Source organism: Lissotriton vulgaris, chromosome 2_1 (assembly GCF_964263255.1).
Source record: "Lissotriton vulgaris chromosome 2_1, aLisVul1.2, whole genome shotgun sequence".
In the NCBI taxonomy this organism is placed as follows: domain Eukaryota; kingdom Metazoa; phylum Chordata; class Amphibia; order Caudata; family Salamandridae; genus Lissotriton; species Lissotriton vulgaris.
The window spans coordinates 421,289,406-421,304,879 of NC_141687.1; the positions used below are offsets into that span (position 1 = coordinate 421,289,406).

At 46.2% G+C, this 15,474-nt stretch overlaps 1 protein-coding gene across 1 annotated transcript in view; it reads left to right on the plus strand.

The window, feature by feature from the left end:
• The window catches only part of DYTN (dystrotelin), a 248,249-nt gene that overhangs the window by 91,829 nt on the left and 140,946 nt on the right, over positions 1-15,474 (plus strand). The window contains exon 6 of the mRNA XM_086954076.1: positions 10,950-11,050. Within this exon, the coding sequence (XP_086810202.1) occupies positions 10,950-11,050 (101 nt within the window). The remainder of the gene's footprint in view (positions 1-10,949; positions 11,051-15,474) is intronic.

The window sequence follows — 15,474 nt, forward strand, 5'->3', positions numbered from 1 at the left end:
ATAGCCTGTCAGAAAAGGGGTCCAACCATTGATTAAAATCACCAGCAACAATCACATTGGGACAATCAAGTGAGGAAAGTAGAATTTTAATACTGTTCCAAAAATGAGGGTCAGGTTTGACCGGGCCATAAATAATCAATAGAACAAGGGTTTGTTTGTGTATAACAATTTTTGCCATCACCCATCGACCATTTTCATCAGCTTGAGTAGATAAAATTTGTACAGACAACGATTTATGAAATAATATAGCAACACCACCTTTTTTGTCAGAAGTGGAGGAATGAACAACCTGACCAACCCATTGTCTCTTCAATTTGAGAGATTCAGTATCAGAACAGTGTGTTTGTTGAAGGAAAACAATACAGGAATTAATTTTAGATAAATGAGACAGTTCCTTTTGACGCTTAACCGGGTTTCCAATACCACGAACCATCCACGAAACAAGCTTACACATGATGGAGGGTAATGGAGGTGGTACACGAAAGGGTGTGAAACACTTCAGGGAAACATCTGAAATAAAAAGCAAACCATGTGAGGGAAAGGTAGACAAAGAATACAAATAACATCTAAGCAAGATTGATAGTGCAGGACATGAAAAAAAAAATACACTTAAGAAAAGACCAACCAATAAAGAGACACACCAAATGAGGAAATGTACACATAGAGATACAAGGAATAGCGAAAGAGGCACAGAAGAAAGGGAGAAAGAAAAGACGAAGAAGTGAAAAGAAATAGAGGCGTAGCAAGACAGAAATGAACAGATCAAGGCAAGAGAGCCTGATCTGAGGAGAAAAGAAAAACCGAAGTAGCAGGAGCATGGATACGCCGAAGAGGAAGCGAACCCCTACGAGCAAGATAGAAGATGAAAGGGGAATCAGAACCTCGAGAGAACAGAGAACACAAATGGAGAAAGGAGTGTTAAGTAAAAACATCTAACACTGAACTCAACCGCCCAAGTCAAACAAAAAAAAAGGGGGTAAAAAAACAAAGAGAAAGGAATATTAATCATTAGTGTCCATGCCAGAAGGAGACGCAGACTGCAGGAACGAGTGGAGCTTCTGTGGTTCATTAAATGAACGAGTGCGACCATTGTGTGTGATTTTACAGAAGCATGGATGAAGGATACCATACTGGATATACAATTGTCTCATCAGAGGGTGAATATTCAAAAATTCTTTGCATCGAGCATTCGTAGCTCTAGAAAGGTCTTGAGAAATAAAAATATTGTGACCAGACCATATAAGACGTCTTTTAGTTTTAGCAGCCTTCAACACGGACATTAATTCAGTAAATTCAAGAAAAAGCACAATAATACCACGAGGTTTAGAAGCATGAGGTTGAAGACGGCCTAACCGATGGGCTCTTTGGATATTAAGAGGATGTGCTGAAGGTTGGAGTTCCAGAAGAGCCATCAGAAACTTCTGTAAAACAAAAAACACCATATCAGTCCCCCCGACATTTTCTGGAAGACCGCACAGGCGTAGGTTATTCCTCCGGATACGATTTTCAAGGTCCTCCGTGTGTAATTTCAATTTGTGAATTTCTTGTTCCAAAGAAGGGATCTTGTATATCTCTTACACATTGCTCCAACTCCAGGACTTTGCCATCCATAACCGCCAGTTTTGCTTCAATCTGAGAGAGTTTGACATTGTAGCCGACATGAATGGTTGAAGACTTCTTCTAGGATAGAGTCCAGGACGGGATTTGGCGAAGCAATGGGAGACGGCGGATCATTTTTTGGTCTTTTCACTTTAGTTCCAGTGGCAGAGTGTTTCGAATTTCCATGCTCAAGAGACTTGCAGCCTGATTCATCAAGCCGAAATCGGCTCGCAAAGGGCCAGATTCTGAGAATCTGGCCCTTTGCGAGCGCTATTTTTGCATTTGGGATTCATCATTCCCAAATGCAAAAATCGGTAATAGCGATTTCGCTATTTTGCGAGGAATTACATTTAAGGAATCTCTATTTGAGATTCCTTAAATGCAATTCATCATCCATTTAAAATTTGCGAATTCGCAATTTCGGCCCGCTATTTACCCCGAGGTCAAACCTCGTGGTAAATAGCGAAAACTCAGAAAAATGCTTTTAAAAGCATTTTTCTGAGTTGCATGTTGCACACACACATGTCCTTTGGACATGTGTGTGCGCAACACCTGTTTAAATTAGCATTTAAGGGGTGCTACAGGGTGTCCTCTGGACACCCCTGGCACCCTTAAAATCGCTATCTTATTTGCGATTAGCTAATTGCTAATCGCAAATAAGGAATACTCCCCATTCATTCCTATGGGCCTTTTGGCCCATAGGATGAATGGGGAGTTATTCCTTATTTGTGATTAGCAATTTGCTAATCGCAAATAAGGAATCTGTAGAAATCGCAAAAATGTTGGCTATTCCTACATGAATCCCGTTTTGTGAGTCTGGAATAGCGATTCCTTATGATTCGCTATTTCAGACTTGCAAAACCTCCCAATTATGAATCAGGCTGATATTGAAGCCTTCAATTGAGATAACAGGCACAGTCAAACAGGGGAAAAAAAAAATGGAAAAATGAAAAATAAAAAGAGTAGGCGTAGATATGAGACCAGGTCAGGCAGGGTCAGGAGGCAAAACAGGAACGGGCAGTTGAGAAATCCAATAGTATATTCCGACTGCTTAACTAAAGAAATAGAGAGGAGTCACGAATAGGTATGCATCTTCCAGGGTGAATTGGAGCAGTAGGTAGAAATAGGAAACAGTCAAAGCACGTTTCAAAACCAAATTGCGAAGTGTATTGAGCAATGGGCACTACAAAATGTGAAGAACAAGCATTAGTGCCAAGATTCAAGCAAGATATTGGTGACAACGCAATTTAGATGCAGAGTTGGTTGGTGACAGAATTTATCATTCAGCAGAGCTTCAGTGTATCACTATGTACACCACAATTCAGGTAATGAGAACCAAGTGGAGACGTGGTGTGATGAGTGAGTTAGAAATTAATTTAGTCCAACATTAGCCATTAAACCTAGCAAGCTTTTGAAGAAACCTTGGAAAAACATTGTTGCAGAAGCCCCAGAATAGGTTAAAAAAAAACGGGCATTCTCACCATAGCAACAAAATGGCGGCCGTTATCACCACATAGGTAAAAGTACAGGCAACAGAATAGGCAAATGCTCATATAGAGGAAAAAAAGGCATCAAAATTGCAATTTACACCACATTTAATCAAATGTAGGAAGCGGATACGCAATATGTCCAAAGCAGGAACAGCAGCATAGCTAAAAAAAAACAAAGATGCGGAATCTGGAGAAAGGACGCGGGCTCGGCGGCACAAAATGGCTGCCGCCCGTGTCCAAAGTCAAAGAAAGTTACCGGCTGGGATATTTGGATCCAGAGGCACAGCCGGTTGATTTCAAGTGCCTCGTCGGTCTCCCGACATCTTCACACAGCCGCAGGTATAAGCCGGAACCTCCACGAATCCCTCAGAGGTCCGCTAAAGTCACCGAAGGCTCGCCGTGACACGGAGCTCACAGGTGATGCGCCATCTCTAGCCGGCGCCTAAGCCACGCCCCCAGCACATACTCTTCTGTTCCCAACATGGTTGAAGGAGATGTCTGGTAGGAACACAATTAACTTTAAGGATGGGTCTGATAGGTGTACGTCAAACAGACTCATATGAAGGAAAGTGTTAATAAGAAATGCCGCTTAAATGGTGAGAACGTCATGGTTGGAGACTGGGTTCTGATTTAGAAACCGGTAAAAGTTAAGAAGGGAGAGTAAAAAATGGTGATGCTCGAACAGGTATACAAGGTCAGTCAAGGATCTGCTTTTGTAGGAAAAAAGGGGTGGCGGAACAAAAGACAACTTGCTAAAGTATCCCCTGAACAAGCCAAGATAATGTATCATAGATGGAAAAATATTGAGGACGATCTTGATTGGGGGCTCTCGTTGGATCCGGTTAGATCGGCGAGATCCCTTGTTCAATATACCCCACCTTAATTAGTTCCCCCACCTCAGATTGATGCTAGCTACCCAATCCAGGCTGATGTTAATTTGAGCATTAGTAGCTCGTCCAGGGGACGTGTCATTAAGGCACCAAAAAAGTTTGAGGATTTTATTAGATATTAAAATTCCCACTTTGTTTATGCCATTTTGTTTATTCAAGTTCTTTACTATGTAACTTTCCTTTTTGTTTTCTGTAAAGGGGGAAGGTGTTGTAATGTTGGTATAAAGTGCCTTCCTCTTTTAAAGATGCTCGGCTGATCCCCCTGCTAAAAAAACCGGGGGCTGACGCGAAATGTCTGAAAAATTTCAGACCAATTTCCCAGTTACAATTCTTGGCGAAAGTACTGGAGCAGCACGTCCTTACCACTCTGTCGGACCATCTGGAAAGCAACATGCTGCTAGAGCCGAATCAAGCAGGTTTCCGTGCTAACCATAGCACGGAGCTGGTTATGCTGTCAATCGTAGATGAGCTTAGGAACAGAGCAGACAAGAAAATCCCGGGGGCCCTGGTGCTGTTGGACCTCTCCGCGGCATTTGATACCGTGTGTCATGAACAACTATTGTCGCGGATGAGGGAATTCGGCATTCAGGGCACAGCACTTGCATGGTTCACATCCTTTCTTCAGGGGAGGATGCAGAGAGTGCAATTAGGTGATATGCTTTCTACTGCAACCTCGATCACCTGCGGAGTACCGCAAGGGTCTGCTCTGTCACCCCTATTGTTCAATATATACCTGCAGACTTTGATTCTAATGCTTAATCAAATGGACTGTCAGGTATATAACTACGCGGATGACACCCAGATTATCATCCAATTGGATGATAGCCAGGATGCTTTTGCTAGATTGCAAAACATCTTAAGAAGTACAGCGAACTGGATGTCCGGGAACTCCCTAAAAATTAATCCGGACAAGACCGAGGTGTTGCCAATTACCATCGCTGGCAACCCTTGGAGTGATCGTTTCTGGCCTGGGGAGTTGGGCATGCCTCCAGAACCGGCAGTAGTGGTCAAGAGCCTGGGCATCCAGGTGGACAGTAAGTTGTCCATGAAAAAGCAAGTTATAGTGGTGGTGGGCAGCTGTGTCGGCCTTCTCCGACAACTTAGGAAAATCTCCTTGCTGCTTTCTTTTTCTACTTTGAGGAGTGCGGTTTCTGCGATGATTCTAGCCAGGCTGGACTATGGCAATTCGTTGTACATAGGACTACCACAAAAACTTTTAAATAGAATGCAGACTGTCATGAATGACGCCGCCAAACTCATTTTGAAAAAGCCAAGGAATGCCCACGCATCCCCCCTCTTGCGGGAACTACACTGGTTGCCAGTTAAACAGAGGCTAATGTTTAAGGGGCTCTGCATTGTCCACAAGGCCCTCTATGGCAGGGCACCTACTTATCTGAAATCACGTTTGACCCTCTACAAACCAGGGAGGGTGCTCAGATCTTCCGAATCCAGTTTTCTTGTTCAGCCACGCTGTAGATTGACTACAGTGGGTGGGCGTGCCTTTTCACGCACTTTGCCAGCTATGTGGAACAAATTGCCGCTGGAACTTCGGAATGAGACTAATCTAATGTCCTTCCGTAAGAAATTAAAAACTGTTCTTTTCCAGCAAGCGTGGGGCGGCCTTTAATTGTAACCAGATGTATCCTTTATTTTGCCTAGCGGACCCTAACAAAGCGCTTAGAGACCTCTGGGTTAGAGTGCGCTATATAAATCAAATAAATAAATCAAATAAATAAATAAATAATGTCTAATGCTATGTTTAATGCTTATACATCGCGTGGCCAGCAAGCTATGCTTTAGATGTGCATTGTTGTATTCCTTTGAATGTGGCTCACGCATGGAGTGTCCACTGGAAGGGGTTCAAATGGCATCAGTCAGTTGCCGTTCAATAATCTTACTGGGCTTTGGGGGGGCTCCCTCATATGCCAATATCTATATGTCCAAATTTGAGACCGATCACATTTTGAACAATCCGACCTGGACAGTAGGCCTCCAGGTCTTTAAGCGTTACATTGATGACATATTTTTATTATGGAAAGGCGAGAAAGAAAAACTGGAAGAGAACATAGCTCTGTTGAACACACACAACGAACGGATCAAATTTACCCACACCATTGATAAGGAATCAATAGCTTTCCTGGACGTCATAGTGATGATGCATAACAATACTCTCAACACCAAAGTACACATAAAAAAGACTGATAGGAATTCTAACCTTTTGTTTCAAAGTTTTCACCCGGAGTCACTCAAGAAACATTTACCTACCTCCCAATACATCAGACTGAAAAGGATCACCACTCACAATATGGATTTACAAAAATTGTTTAAAGCACAAACTAACAAATATCGTCTAAGAGGATATCCTGAGGAAAATCTCAATGAATCCTTGAAAAAAGTAATGGCAAAACCAAGGGAGGCTTTACTCAAAGAAAAATTTCAGACCAACGAAAAGAAATCTGTATGTGTTCTTAAGCATTCCACTGAAGCAGCACGCATCAAACGTATTATCAACAATCACTGGTCACTGATCCAAACGGAAACAGATCTGAAAGGATTGTACAATGACAAGATAACGTTCGCTTTGCAGAGATCAAGAAACCTCAAAGAAATTTTGAGCTCACCCAAGAAAAAAAAACATAGCATAAGGGCATGTCAAGATGCCAAAATTGTATACATTGTAGTAATTTTATGGTAGGAAATCAATTTCCCCATCCTACCAAAGGCCACCAAATCGAACTGCATCACTTTAGCACCTGTGATACGAGAAACATCATATACGCCATCAAATGCCCCTGTGGCAAAATATATGTGGGTCAGACTGAGCGCAAAATAAAATTTTGAATTACCGAACACAAAAGCAACATAAGATCATCCAATATGAAATCTACCGTAGCCAGCCATTGGAAGGAACCTGCCATCAGTGGATTGGTGTGGCTCACTGGTTAGAGGCGGCAGACCCGGAAGCAGAGGACGGCCCGGGACCAGGGTTCAATTCACGACGCGGCAGGGTCGTGGACCAGGGTCAGCGGACTCAATAATTCTCGCCTCAGTGCCTACTCTAACCAGGGATCACACTCGGCAACTCTGGGCATTAGCTTGCCTCATCTCCACAACGGCCCCCCACATACGCCGGGGATGCCTGGTTTCACCTTGGAGATACCCAGCAGGGACCATCTCACAGGGAAAGCCAGGACGGGTTCCCCAGCGGTCCACAGCGCGGAGATACCCCATGTGGGGTGATTCATGCGCTTTACAAGACATCATTACAACATTACATCATTACATCATTACATCAGATATCCCATCTGAGATTTACGATTCTGGAGGTTATCCCACAGTGCCGGGATATGGATCCCGTGAAACAAAGACTGTAAGCTGAGTTTTTTTGGATCAAAAAACGTAATTCTCTACAACTAATGGGGATGAATGATCGTATTGAATATGCTTGTTTTCTGTAGTCATACATAAGATGAACTTCATTGGCTGATGAACTACTCTATGTCCCTGTCTTTAACACCATTTCCCATTCATGATATATTTACTTGCTGTTCAGGCATTATTAATTTCTGCAATAATGTATTCCCATGCTGATTAATGCATTAAGTTATCTTGTTTAGGTCTTTTCTTTGTATTTGTACATGCTGCACCCGCGGGTTCTATATTTTACACTGTGTGGTTATATTGTTTCTTTATAGCATGATTCACGCTGCAACTTTATTTATTTTTCTGTTCGTTAGATTTCCCACACTTCCTTGAAGCCTCTCTCCTCATATCACGTGATATGTGTCTGACGTGATTGCAGTTCTGCGGATTGGTTAAATCACGTTCACTTCCGGACGCTTGCACTCTGAATGTTTGTATTGAGACGCGGCTTGTTCGGTCCCATTGTAAGTCGTTCTGCCTTTCTTTCTATCATTTCACCCTGAGTTCCATGTTTGTTCTATAGGCACGTAACTATGGTTCGTATCTATTGCTTTCACGTTTGGGAGAAATCGCTATTTCATTTTCTGTATTTTGGTACTCGGCACCTCCAGTTTACTGCTGCACACGTTTCCTTGTATCAGCATTTTTGTTTCATTAAGTTGATACCGCACTTATGCACAGAAGTTTACGGTTTGTTTCGTTTGCTTTTCATCACCACTTGAGCATGTACACCTTTGAGCCACATGCAATTATGTATACTATTAATTAGCTTGAGGAGTATCTAAAGTGGTCCTGTATGACTTTTTTACAGACCCCTGATGAAGGGTCTTTGTCATAGACCAGAAATGCATTGGGTATTCTGAAGGACTGGAATTAAGGATGAAAGCATCATAAGATTGTCATTATGAAAGCTACCATCGTTTGAATAAAACCTGGATGTAATCACTGGAATTGAATTGATCAGAATTTGTGAACAAATGAGTTTGAACTGCTAAGAAACCACATGGTTTAATTTCTATGTGTGCGCACATCTCTGTGAGAAGGTAACCCTCCTCACTCCACGGCTAGACTACGTGCGTCAGATGTGGCGCCAACTGGATTGTGTTTAACTATTTAAGAGTACTTCACCGTAGAACCTCGAGTGCACAGGGATAACACAGCCTTGAATAAATGCCTTTAGCCACGTCAACCTCTGGCGAGTTACTGGCATTATCACTAGACGGAATCACCCTATGCTCCATTTTGGAAGCCTCCAGAGAACCTCCAGTGGCAACCTGTCTCCCTTGGTCACTGTCAACAATACATTTATCATAATGGTTGCTTATGGGTGCAGGCGCGGTATGTCGGTCGGCGTTTTCTGCAACATCGCTAATCTCCAGTCCAGCAGGTTGTTTACTTGCATCGAGAACTAGGGCACCCTCAGTAGATGAAACCTTTGTACTGCTGAAAGGAGGAGCAAAAACATCCTGAATGGACCCCGTGCTGTCACCCTGTGTAGCAAGCCCATCTTGTTCCAATGGCCTGTCTGGGTTGTTCTCTGCAAGTGTGCTGTTGTCCTCTTGAATGTTTCGTTCCCCGCTGGCCTCCCTTTCAACGCTATCCTCCTCTTTTTCTTGCTCTCGGGTGTCCCGGGATAGGCTACAATGTGGGTACACCCGGGTGGGAATTTAGTGCGGGCCCGCAGTTGGTATTCGCTCTTGTTGCCTCGAAGTCTCTTGAGATAGCGGCTCTTCATGGCCTGTGAGGTGTGTCTGGTGAGCTGCACACAGCTCATCTCCTTCCAGACCGCTGTGCCAGTGACAGCGGCACCGACAGGAGCATGGTCACGAAGGTACATGAGGAGGGCCATGTCTTCGGCATGGGTAAAGGAGCTGCGGCCGTTAGAGCGGCCCGGGACTAGCTCGTGAGAGCAGCATGGTTGTGTGGTGAGCGTTTCGGGGACCAAGCGGAAGGCATCAGGGTCTAGAAGTTCTCCGGCCCGCACACACTCTGCCACAAAGCGAACAGAGATGTAGACGTCAGGCCCGGCCTTGAAGCCTTACCCGTTTGGTGCCAGGAGCAGTGCCCTCGGCTGCTGCAGCCGGCACAATAACCCTCCCCTGTGCTATATGAGTGGGGACAGCAGCTGCTTCCAGGGCACCGGTGGCATGTAAAAATGCATAGGGCTACCATCCTCCTGAACAATTGGGTGCTGGAATGAGTGAGAGGTGCAGCAACTAGCTTTTCAAACTCTTTCAACGCCTCTGATGAGGAAGACTGCTTCGTAACTGGCCGGCCAAATGGGCGCGCCTGCCTGTCTCCAATTCAAACACAACCGTTAACGCTTGCGCTATGACCGAGCCACTACACTAATTACTGCAGGAGTTAATTGGAGACCAACAGAGTGCTGCCTGAAGAACAGAAGTGCTCCATCTCAGAATAAAACTCAAATCCCTTAATAAAAACTAAAAAAAACAGGACAGAGTAACTACTCTAACTACTAAAGGAGATGAATGGAGAGCTACAAAGTACAACTACCTGTAGAATAGAAGTGTCCCATCTCAGGAATAAAAACATCCTCAATGTCCTTAAAAATAGAAAAATCTCAAACTAAGTGGAAATTGAATCAAAAACAAACCAAAAACAAGCCAAACCCCTAAACGATGACAACCATTCTAAACAAGCGTGGCTGCGAATGCAGCTGCTTCGTCACACTGCTCTGGGCTAACAAGTGGGAGGGGTGGGGTGAGTGCAAGAGAACACACTGCGAATCCCTTGCGGGAGCGAGCACACATATGTTGCCAAAGCTCGCTCCTGCAAGGGAATCGCCAAACGTGCACGCATTGTCATTGAAAGTGATGCAATCCGTGCACGTTTTTGGCTGAAAAGCTGAAGTGATTTCTATAGATCTTTTTCCTATGCAGCGCATGCGCGCTGCGTAGGCGAGACCTACAAATGATGCACTATAGACAATGTTAAGTATGTTGGCAACTATGTGACAGTGGACCAAAGTAAGTAATATTTATAGAAGCATTGGCTACCAGATGCTGTACTAAATGGTGAAAGAGCTTGATGTTAGCTGAATACATAAAGAAAGAAATGCTAAAAAAGTGAAGTAGTGTGGCAAGAGATTGAAGATACATTTAAAAAAGAGTAGAATGTGGCGATGCCAGAGTCACATTCTTAAGAACACGTTGTGCTGAAGGCTGGAAGGTGGAAAAGCCATGTATTATTAGCCTCTGGAATGGCAAGTTCGAATCCAGGCAAAGCAAGCACTTGCTTGGAGATCATGAAAGTACCTTGGTGCTGGTGGAGAGTTGGTTAGTCAATGGTGTTAAAGTACAAAACCATATGTAAAAAGACAAACTCCTAAACATTAAATCATTGCCCTCAACCACGCCTTGTCCAGCACAAATGTACTTACAAAGTAAGTTCTCACCCTTTGTCTAAAACCGACAGAGTATTAGTCCAGAATGTCATTGGATTCGGTGTGAATTGTTTTCTTTTACAAGGATGTGACCGTTTTTTGTTTATGAATATTGCTAACAGACTTTTCTGCTGTTTTTAGCCTTCTATCAACTTTGCACTAACAGTGGTGCAGGAGGTTCCAGCCCTGCAGCACAGCTTACTCAAAGTGCACTTCGGAATTTGCTAATTGACCTTCAGCAGGTAAAGACAGCACCACTACCAGTACTACCTCCACCACCACTACTGTACATCATATTTACAGAGTTGCAGCCGTGCCTCTTTAGTTAAGATTGACACATAGATTCATAGTAAATCCAAAGTTTGCATCCATAATGACTTTGATTTTCCCTGACCCATCTGCACTACCCTTGGAGGAAAGAATGTATACAAGCATGTCTTACAGCGTGCCAGACTTTGTGACAAGGGCTCCAACAGTGCCGGGGGAAGGGGGGGGGGGGGGGATTTGTCCTACATTTGTTTTTCAGGATGCCGTACTAGAACATCACTGGCAGAATATTGTCTGCCACAAATATTCTTTTATAAATATCATCTATAAAAATGGTGTTCCATTGGAGTTAATATTAGCAAATCTCTACCCAATGGGGCAATACTTAGGGCACAATATTTACGAAAGCAGTGTTTCTATTCAATATTTTGACATACAATTGTTTTCCAATAACTAGTTTAATGACATTTCACATAGAAAACGTTTGTGCTATCATAATTGTGAAACTGCTGAACCAATGGTCACAAATCTTTTATCGCATTGAAGCCTCTCGATCATTTGCTAACTTAGGTGTGAGAGGCGTTTAGAAAGAACCCTCAATAGGTCTGATTTGCATTTTAAGTTACAAGTGAAGTCTATTGTCTTGCCAGTGTTGCAGCCTGGGAGAGGCGCACAGAGGGGCTACCAGGGCCTGACAGGTTGGATCACTGGGCATCATGAGAAGGCCAGCTGAGATGGGGCTCAGCGGCACACAGTGGCTGCACGGCAGGTGAGGGCACTTGAAGGGTCTACAGCGGATCAGGGCACATAGAAAAAAGTCCTCTAAAATAGAGTGCCTAGAGAGGGGTGGGTGCTCACATATACGGGCTGCATACACAAGGCGGGGTGGTCACGAATCGGACTGCGACGGGGGCACACGAGGACCACCAGGGGCAGGGCTGGGTAGTACACAGGGTCTGAAGGGGGACTGGTGCACACCGAGGGGATGCATGGGTAAGAAAGGATGGCACATGCGGGTGCAGGTATTTGTGAGGTGAGAGCATGTGTAGGGGCAGCATGGGCTGAACAATGTGTCTGTCATACAATCACTTCAGGATGGATAAGGGACTGCACAGGGTCTGCAGGAATCAGGGACACGGAGAGAGCTAGCCTTGGCACAGAGTGGCTACAGTGGAGAGCAGGGGATCACATAGAGTGGCTGCAGAGGTGAGGCCGGGTGGGAACACAGAGGGCCCGTGGAGGGGCAAATGAGTGCCAGTAGGGCCAGGGCTGAGAGGTACACGGGCTGCGTTTGTGACTGGGGCACACAGAGGGCAGGTTGGTGCACATGGACTGTAGGTAGGTGATTGTGTGGGGTGCACCAAGGTGCAGCCACGGTGGGATAGGGCATCATCCAGCAGCTGCAGGGCAGTTAAGGGTGTAGAGAGGCTATAGTGTAGGTGGGACATTTAAAGGGCAGGCCTGGGTACACACAACCGTTACTGTGGGACACAGGTAACACATAAAGATGCCGAAGGGGCGAGGCGGGGCAGGCAGTCAGAGGGGCAAGAGAGAGCCAGCTGAGGCATGGCTGGCTGATACAAACCGAGGGCCGGGGCACACCTAAAGGATACAGAGAAAGAATGGAAGAATGAGTGGATTCAGGGGAGGTTGATAACACACAAAAGAATGGCACAGGGTGGAAGGGCTCACAGAGGGACTGCAAGAGAAGGACACAGTGCTACATAGGGACTGCAATCAATAAATTTGAGCCCACTGCAGATTTATATGGGGCTGAGGGCACATAGAAGGGTGGTGGAGGCTAGCGGAGGGGCTGGAAGGGGCAGGCCAACAAAGAGGCGCTGTGGGGTGCAGGCACAATGGCACACAAAGGAGGTTGTACGGGGTTGGTGCTTCAGGACTGTCAGGGGGACACATATAGAGGTTACATGTAGTTAAAGAACACAAAAGTACAAGCAAGGCAGGGCAACACATAAGGCCTGCAGGGAAGACTGGAGCCCACAGAGGGATTTGAGGCGGTGGGGGCACAAAGAAGGGATGCAGGGGAGTCAGGTGACACACATAGAGGCTGCAGAAAGGGCGAAGGGGCTCAAGGGGCATATTGCCATATGGCACAATGGTGGCCCTTAACTGTTGTATTTCCTCACTTTTGGGGCTTGCGTTGTAGATATTTCTCCCATAAACTAAAACCTTTTAATACAATTTCAGTGCTTTTTTTGTTAACACAATAAAACAACAATTATATGTCATTCAAACATCTGGCAACATATAAACAAGACATAATATTAGTTACAGATATGATCAATTTGCAGCCACAATTGCATACAATCCATTTATTCCTGCATCCCTACGTGTACCAATAATCATAATAATAATATTAATATTAATAATAATCATCATGCTACTGGAAAATGCAAATAATATCAAAGCAGGATGAAAATCCACACAAATGCCACATCTGGGATATCAGCAACCAGGTCCCACATCCCTGAGCTTGTAGAAACGTGTTGCCTCTGTCAGTCAATGGAGCAGCGAGTATGATTCAGGTCTGTTAGCTAAGTACATTAATCACATAGAGGGAATGGCATCCGATTGTATGCATACTTCCGGCAGTGTAGATCCATGCCACCTTCTAGATTACACATGTGGCAGGCTCCAGAGTAAAGCCCATACATTTTGTGGTTCCAACCAGTGAATGTTGGACTTGGCCCTTTTTCCCCAAACATTTTCGCTTTTCACCCCCCTGTGTTAGGATGTCTCCCCACATGGTTGAAAACTGTATAGGTCATGTGTGGTGTGAGACGCCATGTTAAATGTAATGCGATGGTGTGCACTTGTTAACCCCCCCATTGTAAAAATGTACCATGGTAACATGCTGCGTTTAAAATGGATGCCATGGCTGTGTGTGATGCCACCTGACTGCAGTAGGTTAGCAATCTAGATGTTCGGTTCCCAGCCATCCCTGCTTAAGGAGGGGAAAGCCTGGCACCCAGGGTGCTCTACTCCTCCCTATGGACCAGTTAGAGCCAGTTCCCCAGAGGCTTCTAGAAGCTTCTGGCACTGCCTGGAAGGTGGGGTGAGGGGCGCATAAATAAGGAGGTTGTGCCACCATGTGCTCAAACAGTGCAGGGACATGAATGCGAGGGAACCTGCTGCCAGGGGTTTCCGCCACTTGGGCCTGTGTGCTGGACCCACCCAACTACAACCCCTCTGCTGTCCACAGGGCTAGTGGAAGCCCCACTGCAGGAGTACAGGCTGCTGTACAGGAGAAGTGCCACACTACAGTGGAGGATGGTTAAAGCCTACCGCCCTGTCTTGATGAGTACCCACTGACTGCTCTCCTTGCCCAGTAGTGCCTGCTGCTCTGCTCCCTGGCCCCGGAAGAAGCGCCATCCTAGGTCCCTGAGGCTGGCGGGAACTAGCGCCACGCGCCTGGAGAGAAGAGCGCTTTTCCTGACTGCCAAGGAGCACTTTTAACTGCGCCGAGAAGGACGTGAGGAGCGCTATAGGCTGAGGGCTAGTAAAGAAGAGTGCTACCTCCTGTCCCAAGCTTGCCTGCTGCCTAGCGCTGGGTGAGTGCAGCGCTATATTTCAAGCACCAGAGAAGAGGAGCTGGGGCCAAAAGCGTTGTAATCCTCTAAGCGATGTGCGGCCAGGAAGAACTGTTGGCTTAAAAGCGCCGCGGGTGCCTACACTGCGTTTTGGCGCTCTTGGACTACTTAATACTGGCGGGTGCCTACCCTGCTTCATGAATAATTTATAAGCGGGTGCCCACCCCGCAGGATTGCCACCTGGAAGCACCGCCACAGCCCGGGAGAACTGCCGACTTCCGAATTCCAGCGGGAGCCTACCCGGCGGGCCAGATGCCAGAGGAGCGAGTGCCTAGAAGCAGAATGCGGGATGCCACCCCGCATTTCTAGGATGCCTGAGCATAAGCACGTGTGAAGCGCTGATGAAGAACTCACCGCCACCCCTGGGGCGCGAAAGGTTCTGCCGCTGCTGTGTCTACGGATCACCGCTGCCTCCCAGGCTCACCCGAAGGAGGGGCGCGCTGGCAAGGAGGGCTGCAGTGGCGTTGCAGAGGCCCGCGCTGGGCATGTGAAGCCTAAAGTGCCGCCATCACGTGACGTGGCGCCGGCGACGTCATCGACCGCGCCCCCGCCCTGCCGCGCAGCCATTGGCTGCTGTGGGCCTGCCCCCAGAAAGTCACTCTCGATTTGGCTCCCGGGCCCAGGATCCAGCCAGGAGCCCGGAGCCGTCCAGACCGAGGAGGACGGGAGCCTACCCGTCTCTGTTTGTGGAGAAGTACCGTGAGGAATCTGAGGGGCCGCCCCCCCCTGGTGGAAGGGAGAGCCCCTCGTAAAGGCAGCGAAGTCCCGGGCCCCTTGGAGCGGGACCT